Source organism: Scardinius erythrophthalmus, assembly GCF_964197995.2.
Source record: "Scardinius erythrophthalmus genome assembly, chromosome: 6".
NCBI lineage: Eukaryota > Metazoa > Chordata > Actinopteri > Cypriniformes > Leuciscidae > Scardinius > Scardinius erythrophthalmus.
In genome coordinates, this window is record NC_138226.1 from 39,256,609 (window position 1) to 39,266,533 (window position 9,925).

The 9,925-nt window shown below is 40.4% G+C and overlaps 1 protein-coding gene across 1 annotated transcript; it reads left to right on the plus strand.

Annotated features, from left to right (window-relative positions):
• Positions 1-4,546: 4,546 nt before the first annotated feature.
• LOC308691845 (zinc finger MYM-type protein 1-like) lies at positions 4,547-7,640 on the plus strand (the record flags this gene model as incomplete). The annotated part of the gene is made up of 3 exons (XM_081367407.1): positions 4,547-5,703; positions 6,199-6,304; positions 7,113-7,640. 3 exons carry the CDS (start codon positions 4,547-4,549, stop codon positions 7,638-7,640), a joined length of 1,791 nt encoding a protein of 596 aa, XP_081223533.1.
• Positions 7,641-9,925: the final 2,285 nt, after the last annotated feature.

Here is a 9,925-nt window from a genome sequence, read left to right on the forward strand (position 1 = left end):
GCTAGCTCAGGGGAGAGACTGTATGACACTAGGTGGTACAGCCTGAGACATGCACAATACAAAAAAATTGCCTTCTGCATTTTTGTTTTGCTTTTCCCTCCATTGTACCGAACTCGTACCGAACCGTGATGTCTGAACCGAGGTATGAACCGAACCGAGACATCTGTGTACCGTTCCACCCCTAGTGCTCTGTATTACCGGCAGAAATGCTGGTACCATCTACTTTTTTTTTTAGCACTGACTGGTCACTGTCTAGCCTTGAGTGTTTCCACTGGTATGAAATCAGATGAGCTCACCAGATTACCAAATGAAAGTCACCGAACAGAGGGAAACATTAATGGAGGAATACAGGATGAAAGTTCCACATTTATGATCTAAAGGAGTGTATGTTAATTGTGTGTGCGTGTGTGTGTGCGTGTGTGTGTGTGTGTGTAGTGTTTTCATATATGCCAGAGTTGGCCTTGGGCTTAAGCTTTGATCTCTTTAAATGTCTCAAATAAAGACACTATGAAAGGAAAGGAAAGGAAAGGAAAGGAAAGGAAAGGAAAGGAAAGGAAAGGAAAGGAAAGGATAGGATAGGATAGGATAGGATAGGATAGGATAGGATAGGATAGGATAGGATAGGAAAGGATAGGAAAGGAAAGGAAAGGAAAGGAAAGGAAAGGAAAGGGTAGGGTAGGGTAGGGTAGGGTAGGGTAGGGTAGGATAGGATAGGATAGGATAGAAAAGGAAAGGAAAGGAAAGGAAAGGAAAGGAAAGGAAAGGAAAGGAAAGGAAAGGAAAGGAAAGGATAGGATAGGAAAGGACAGGACAGGACAGGACAGGACAGGACAGGACAGGAAAGGAAAGGATAGGAAAGTATCTGTATTTAGAGAGGTGGTTTGAGCTGTTGTATCAGGCTTTCAGTGCTGGAGAAGAGAGGGAGTGTCATTAAGGCGGACAGATAAAGAGGTTTAGCACTTCAGCTGTACTGACAGAGCAACGCTCTCTCATGAGTTTGGTGGCATATAATATTTGCTTTATACAATTAATGTCTAAAGGTGTGTGTGTGACAGTGTTTTGGTCACTGGTATCTCGCAGTGTAATACACTCACAGTCATTCACTGAGAACTATAGCTCAAATATAGTATATTAAGACTAAGTATCTTTTAGAAAGTGTTGTGACATTTTGTGATTTTTGTTGCCGATCCTTGTTTTCCCACTAAGTTCATTAAGAATTCAGAACTCACTTTATGTGCTGATTTCCGACAACAATTCACGTAAATCTAATAAAATTTCTATGCTAAATAGAAGTCAAAATATGCAGGGATGTTGGAGTTGTGGCCTATTTGTTAGTTTTGAGATGAAATGGCAACAACATTTCCCCTTTAATTCTCCTATCATTTCTTGTCATACTATCACTATTAATAAACATCAAAGACCAAAAACATCAATTCAGGACACATTTACTCATTCCAGCTGCTTTTCTTCACTGTCCACTTCAAGCATTTAGATTAAAAAGTTTTAAGATAATGCAAAACATAAAATTCAAGTTCATCAAGTGTACCTAAGCTTGTAGACTGGTATTATTAAATAATATGCTGTATATCAGGGACGTCGTTAGGCCTATTTTAGGGGGGCTGAAGCTACCCCAAAATGTTCCTAAGCCCCCCTAAATGATAATAAGAACAACAATAACAGTTCGATTTATCAATAACCGTATCCTCATTCATATTTAGACGCAACAAATGATATATATCCAGCTACAAAAAATAGCCGAAAAGTCGGAAGTTGGACAGAGAGCTGCCAACTCTCACGCATTCACCGTGAGACACGCAATTGACACTTTTCACACGCTCTCACGCCACACATCCATTTTCTCACGCACAGAAAAATCGCGAAGCAAAGAGGACACGGAGACCGACAGACTAGACAGAGCAGGTTACTTCAAGATATAAAAGAATCTCACCTCTCAGATCCTGTCAATTTTATTACGAAATTCAAACAATAAATACCGTTTTGGCGTTTGTAAATTTTACGTGACAGATCCCATAGCGCACGTGAACCGATCATCTCTACTAGCTAATAGTAAAAAAACACGAACACTGTTGAAAGATACAGTAATGTTAGTAGGCTACAACTTACATAAATGTATATTCCTCATACATAATATCGATCAATCAGTGTTTTTCATCAGCGTGAAGAGGTCAATAACATAGCTGGAGAACATGTCACATTTACCTCAGGAAAGCCATACGTTAGTTGGCGAGAAAACAAGAGCTATAGAGTATTTTGCTAAATATGTGTTCTATATTACATATTTATTATATTTTTACTTAAATCATTAAATAAAGTTGTTATAATAATTAAAAAAACGCATTATATTTAATTTGAGTTATTTTTAACCTTAAATAATACTTCCAGCTGATAGGGCTGTCTGTATGTTTACAGCATTAGGTGAGTTGTTTTTCTTGAGAAAAAATTAATGCCTATCTTGAGTACCTAACATTTATCCAAATGAGTCAATATTAAATCAAATCACAATAATTGAATTGAATTGAAATAATAAAAAAACGTAGCTTACCAAAAATTGTACATGCACCATCAAATTTACATATAATTTTACACTTATGCTATACTAAAGCCTGAAATGGGCACTTTTTGTGACAGCAACCCTATCATTTTTGATCAAAGATGTGGCTTAACTTCAGAATTTGAACTAATATCAGTATTCTTATGATTGCTCTGAACATTTCAGACTAAGTTCAACAAACATTAAATTACTTATTCATAAACTTAAAATTATTTAAAAAAAATAATTAATAAAAATGTAGGTGTGACGGGGTTGAGAGACTAGAGTAACAGGGTTGAAGATGCATGGTAACGGGGTTGAAGAGACAAATAAAGCTAAACATATACATAGTTGTTTTTTACTCAAACTCACTGTAAGATTTTCTATAAATGCAAGTTACAAATACCCTGGGGGCTAAGCCCCCCCTGTCTTCCAATCCTAGTGACGTCCCTGCTGTATATTTATATATTCTTTTATAAATATCTAAATAAATAAATTATTCAAAGATATACATTGCCACTATTATAATTATTTGTTAACTTTGTATATGTATTTATTTTTCCCTTCTAAACATCTATGAAGAATGGTTGTCATGCACTAAATGATCAACAAAACTTCAGTACCAGCGTTCCCTGTGTAACTACTGTTCTTCACTGTGTGAGATCTGCGTGTGCGAGTGTGATGGAGAGATGAAGGAAAGAGGGGTGAGCTGATGGAGGAGATGCGAGTGGGATGGAGATCACAGTGGGATATTTTTCATCCTCACAGCAGTGATCAACTGGAAGAACACAAGCGCAGACGCTGACTGCACCCCCCCCCCCACACACACACACACACACACACACACACACACACACACACACACTTAATGAACAATCCACAGTGTCTAGTCAAGTCACCTTTATTTATACAGTGCTTTTTACAATGCAGATTGTTTCAAAGCAGCTTTACAGTGATAACAGGAAAATAATGCAACAAAGTTTGTTTCTGCTGTACCTCAGATCTAGAGGAAATTAGAGTCATAGTCCAGCTTAAGTAAGTTCAGTGTTGATTCATTTCATTTGTAAAAATGTTATTAATTTAGTTAATTTATCTATACAGCCACTCTGGAGAAAATGCTGTCAATGCAGGCAGATCAATAATATTGTTGAATATTAAGCAGGGGCGGCTGGCCAATAGAGGGTGCTAGGGCGCCGCCCCCCCATGAGGAAATACCATAGACTGTAGGCAAATACATGTAAATACATAATTAAATCATATATAAAATTATCAATATTTGTGTGTTTGAGATAGTAAATGCACCTAGTATATGTGAAAAATATTATAGAAATTCAAAATGTCTGTTTTTTCTGCACGTCCCGTCTAGATCTGTACACGTGATCAGCTCTGGGGCGCTGGAGAAAGCGCCCCAGAAAGGCGGGTCTTTGGAGCAGTTTAGCCAATTGCTGATTTTAGATATAAATGTTTGACATAAACTGTAGCCAATCAGCGAGCTAAAATCTAGTCAGCTATGGGCGCTTCGCCTAGCGCCCCAAACTGCGCGCGGCCGCGAGGCGCGAGCAATGGGCGCGAACCACTACTAAAGTATCGAGTTTCATTCTATAGGGCGCCATTTTTACTGTATGATAAATTACAACGGCGAACAAAATGACTCCAGACGACTCTAACTCGATTCAATCTCTTGTCCAATATCCGTTTGAAAGACGAAGCTTAGTAAATAAACTCCGTGTGAAAGAGCTGGGCCCAGATCAACCAGATATTTCGATCAGACAACAGGCAAGTGATAAAGGAAAGCAGTACGTGCGAGGCTTCTCACGCAGCTGGTATACCAGAAAGGCTTGGTTGGCTGGATGTTCTCATGCTAATGCCTTATTTTGCTTTCCGTGCATACTTTTCAAAAATACGGGGACAGATCCAGCATGGACAGTTACCGGAGTGAGGGATATGAAGCACTTGTCAGAGAAAGTAACGAAACACGAGAACACCAAGGTACACATGGATAATTCCGTCAAGCTAGCTGTACTGGGAAGGGTTAACATCGCGACGCAGCTCGATGAAGGCCACAGGGTTGCGGTGAGGAAACACAACGAGGAGGTGGATAAAAACCGGCACATCTTATCCAAAATAATCGACTGTGTGAAGTTTTGTGGGGCTTTTGAGCTGGCCTTGCGTGGGCATGACGAGACTGACACCTCGAACAATCCCGGCATTTTCAGGGGACTGGTGGACTTCGTTGCTTCACTCGACAGCGTGCTGGAGGAGCACCTCAAGACAGCCACCGTTTTTAAAGGTACGTCAAAGACCATACAAAATGAGTTATTAGACTGCATGCTGTCAGTGCTGAAGGATTACATTCTGGAGGAAGTCAAGAGCGCAGATTTCATCTCCATACAAGCTGATGAGACAACTGACATTTCCACCCACTGTCAGCTGGTGCTTGTGCTACGTTATTTAGACGGCAAAAACAACATACAAGAGCGGTTTTATGAGTTTATTTCGATCCAGAGTGCCACGGCAGACACCATCGCTACAGCGCTTCTGGAGAGGCTAAGCGTCATACTCCCAGATGGACAAAAAGTCAAACTTATCGGCCAAGCTTATGACGGAGCTAATGTAATGAGGGGAGCCACCGGCGGAGTGCAGCGCAAGGTGATGGATGTCCATGTAAACGCTCATTACGTCCACTGTTACGCGCATCAGTTAAATCTAATCATGCAGCAGGCAACGTCACACATTCCCAAAATCGGCACTTTTTTTTCCGATCTTGCAGGATTTTCTGCTTTCTTCTCCAGGTCACCCAAGCGAACCAGCGTACTTGACCAAGTGGTTGCCCATAGACTTCCCAGAGCCTCTACAACACGTTGGAACTTCCACAGTCGCGCTGTAAACACCGTGTACGAACAAAGAGATGACCTCTTAAAGTGTTTTCAGACCATCAGAGATAATGGAAACTTTGATCCCCTAACTGTCAGAGAGGCTGGGGGCTTTGTGAGGATGCTTGAAGACGAGTCTTTCTGTTTTTTTCTGGCACTGTTCCACAAAATCATGCCACATGTGGACATGCTGTTCAACCAGCTGCAGAAAAGGAACATCGACGCAGTTTTCATCAAATCACTTGTCCAGAAGTTTACAGACAGCATGCAAACGATCAGGTAAATAACTTTATTTACGATTGGCTGATAAAACTTTTGTTAGAAATGTGATTTGCTTATTTCCAGATTTGTGTCTAAATGTGCCTAGTCATCCAACTGGATGATTATCATAAGCCCATTACAATTATATCCGTTTCAGTATTTTAAAAGCAAAGAAACTATTAGATTTGGATAATAATGACGGTAAAGTAGTTATCAAAAACAGTTTCTAACAACAGGCTTATTCAGGTGTCCACCAGGTCAATTTCTAGAAGGTTGTTATTAAATATTGAACTTCTTGTCATTTAGAGACTATAATTTACACAGGACACATCAGAATGCATCCAGCTTAGAAATATAATAGAACAATGATAACAATGTAATATTATGTACATCACAGATGACTAGCTGATAGGCATAGTCCTGTTGTGTGTATATGAGTCAGTGGATGTGCACTTGTGGGAGTTAAGAAGTCTGATGACAGGTTAACAACTTTTAACTATATTTTTGGACCAGGGCCTCTATTCCCTCTTTGTGTGGTGATGGTGCATCGGACCAGCAGCAGCCTATAAAGCGACGAAGGATACTGGGAACAGGAGAACAACAGAGGCTGGCTACAGAGGTAAGTTGAGATGTAACAATCAGTGTTTCCTCTACAAAGATTTTTATTTCTGTGGTGGTATGTAGCTATGTAATAATAAAATTAAAAAAAACTTAGGATGGCATATTCCCACATCTGACTGATCGATTGATGGACCAGGTGGTCTAGAATTTATATTCTTGTTAGTTCAGTAGATTCAGGTTTATGACAAAGCAGTCACAAGCAGCAAAATAATAGCAGTTTTCATTGAAAAGAAATTCAGTGTGTAAAGAATTGTCACATGTGACAGAAAAAAAAGTGGTTAATATATTTAAATTAAACCTTGTTTTGTAATGGAAACCAATAGGGAACTAGTGAGGAGAAGTAAACGTAGTGTAAAGTGCAATTAGAAATAATGGTGTTAAAACCTTTTAAAGGGATAGTTCACCCAAAAATGAAAATTGTGTCATCATTTACTCACCCTCAAGTTGTTTCAATCCTGTATGAATTTCTTTCTTCTGCTGAACACAAAGATATTTTGAAGAATGTCAGTAATCAGACTGTTGATGGGCCCCATTGACTTCCATAGTTGGAAAAATAAATACTATGGAAGTCAGTGGGGTTCATCAACTGTCTGGTTGACGACATTCTTCAAAATATCTTTCTTTGTGTTCAGCAGAAAAAAGAAATTCATACAGGTTTGAAACAACTTGAGGGTGAGTAAATGATGACACAATTTTCATTTTTGGGTGAACTATATCCCTTTAATAATCATACTTGACTCGTTCAGTCAGAATCACTTTCATTAAAATGGCTTTATTGGAAATTTATGCTGATGAATCTTTTACAGGTATGTGATACCATCCTGACCCATGCCAAGGAGCGGTTCTCCTTCACCCAGCACCTCATCAGCGCAACACTCCTGCATGGAGAGCTCTTCCCACAACACTGTGTGAAGTTCCCTGACACAGCGCTTGATACAACAGTGGAGGCATACCCCATGCTGAACAAGGCCAAGCTCAAAACAGAACTGTCCCTTATCTATGAGAACGACGAGTTCAATGCTTGCAGTGGTGCAGTACCTCTGTACCAGTTTTTCATGGAGAACAACCTTCAGAGCACTTTCACAGAGACTGTCAGTCTTCTCAAGATCCTCATCACCACACCCATGACTACAGCTGAGTCTGAGAGGTGCTTCTCTACTTTAAAGAGGATCAAGACTTTCCTGAGAAACACCATGACGCAGGATCGCCTGAATGCTCTGGCGATGCTCTCCATGGAGAAGAAACTTATCAGGGACATTCCTGACTTCAACAAAAGGGTCATTGAGAGGTTTGCCACTCAGAAGGAGAGAAGAGCAAAATTCCTGTACAAATGAGATCACACACACACACTCACACTGTTTCTTTGTACATAGTAATTTTATAAATATAAATTGTCTTAAAGGGATACTCCACTGAAAAATTAAAATTCTGTCATCATATACTCACCCTCATGTTGTTTCAAACCTTTATGAATTTCTTTCTTCTGCTGAACAGAAAGTAAGATATTTAGAATAATGTCAGTAACCAGACAGTTTTAGATACCATTGACTTCCATAGTATAATTTTTCTTTCTATGGAAGTCAATGGTATCTAAAACTGTCTGGTTACTGACATTATTCTAAATATCTTACTTTCTGTTCAGCAGAAGAAAGAAATTCATAAAGGTTTGAAACAACATGAGGGTGAGTATCCCTTTAAAGGGATAGTTCACCCAAAAATGGTTCGGTACGTTTTTGATACAGCAAAAAGAAAGAAATGCTAGAGAAATTTCCTTTTTTATTACCGGTATTCTTTTTTCAAAAAGAAAAATGGTTTTACCATTTGTGGGTGAACTATCCCTTTAATATTATGTTTGTTATTTACTGTACATTTTGTGGAACATTTGTTTAAAATCACTCAAAATTGTTGCAGGTAATAGTTGTATTTAATCAGCTAATTAATCACTAAGTATTTTGTTGAGTTAAATTTAAAAATGAAAATAGAAAGTTTGTGCAATATGTTTGTTTTTGTGCAAAAATGCCTCAACCTTTTAATATTGGCATTAAATAATTACTTTTCACAGAGCACTAGTATCCTGGGTGGTTATTAATTATAATAGGATTTTTTTTATTTATATAGCCTTTCCAACAAGGTCGCTTTACAATATAGGCCTAGGTTAAGGAATTGAACTAAATAAACCTCAACATCAAAGATAGACATACCAAGGGCCGATATAAATATACAGAGGTCAGTTACAAAGTTAGGTTAAAGATTCAAGCAAGTAACATAAACATTCATAATAAGGTAAAATTTAAAGATTCTGAGCTAAAGAGTAATATTCAGACAAAAAAAAGGTTTTTGAAGGAGAGAAGGGTGAATGCTCTGACAGACGTCTAGAGCAAAAGCATTCCACAACCTGGAAGCCACAACGCTATAAGACCTGGTGTCCCATGGTTACCAAGGCCAAGCTATTTAAAATAACCGAATATGACACAGCCCCACCTAACATATTTTTCACCAGCCGCCACTGATATTAAGTGTCCCCAACTAAGCAAGCCAAAGGTGACGGTGGTAAGGAACCAAAACTCCATCAGGTGACAGAATGAAGAAAAATCCTTGGGAGAACCCAGGCTCAATCGGGGTCAGTTCTCCTCTGGCCAACTAGCGAACAGTGTATGATTATGATTCAGGCAGCATTGTAGGTCAGAAGTCAGACTGGATCAGAACATTTACAATAATTATCCAGTTCCATCTGGTTGAAGATCGGATTCGTCATGCCGGTATGGAGACGGGTTGGTTGAGGCCTACACAGGGTCTTGTGTCAGTTGACACAATCTCTGCTGACACTTCAGGGCTGTGTTGTGGTCGTGTCTAGGTTGCAGGTCCACCATCTGATCTGGATACGGCCCGGATCCGGCTGACTACATCATGTGTTGTGGTCGTGTCTAGGTGCAGGTCCACCATCTGATCTGGATACGGCCCGGATCCGGCTGACTACATCATGTGTTGTGGTCGTGTCTAGGCGCAGGTCCACCATCTGATCTGGATACGGCCCGGATCCGGCTGACTACATCATGTGTTGTGGTCGTGTCTAGGTGCAGGTCCACCATCTGATCTGGATACGGCCCGGATCCGGCTGACTACATCATGTGTTGTGGCTGTGTCTAGGTGCAGGTCCTCCATCTGATCTGGATACGGCCCGGATCCGGCTGACTACATCATGTGTTGTGGTCGTGTCTAGGCGCAGGTCCTCCATCTGATCTGGATACGGCCCGGATCCGGCTGACTACATCATGTGTTGTGGTCGTGTCTAGGCGCAGGTCCACCATCTGATCTGGATACGGCCTGGATCCGGCTGACTACATCATGTGTTGTGGTCGTGTCTAGGTGCAGGTCCTCCATCTGATCTGGATACGGCCCGGATCCGGCTGACTACATCATGTGTTGTGGTTGTGTCTAGGCGCAGGTCCTCCATCTGATCTGGATACGGCCTGGATCCGGCTGACTACATCATGTGTTGTGGTCGTGTCTAGGCGCAGGTCCACCATCTGATCTGGATACGGCCTGGATCCGGCTGACTACATCATGTGTTGTGGTCGTGTCTAGGTGCAGGTCCACCATCTGATCTGGATACGGCCCG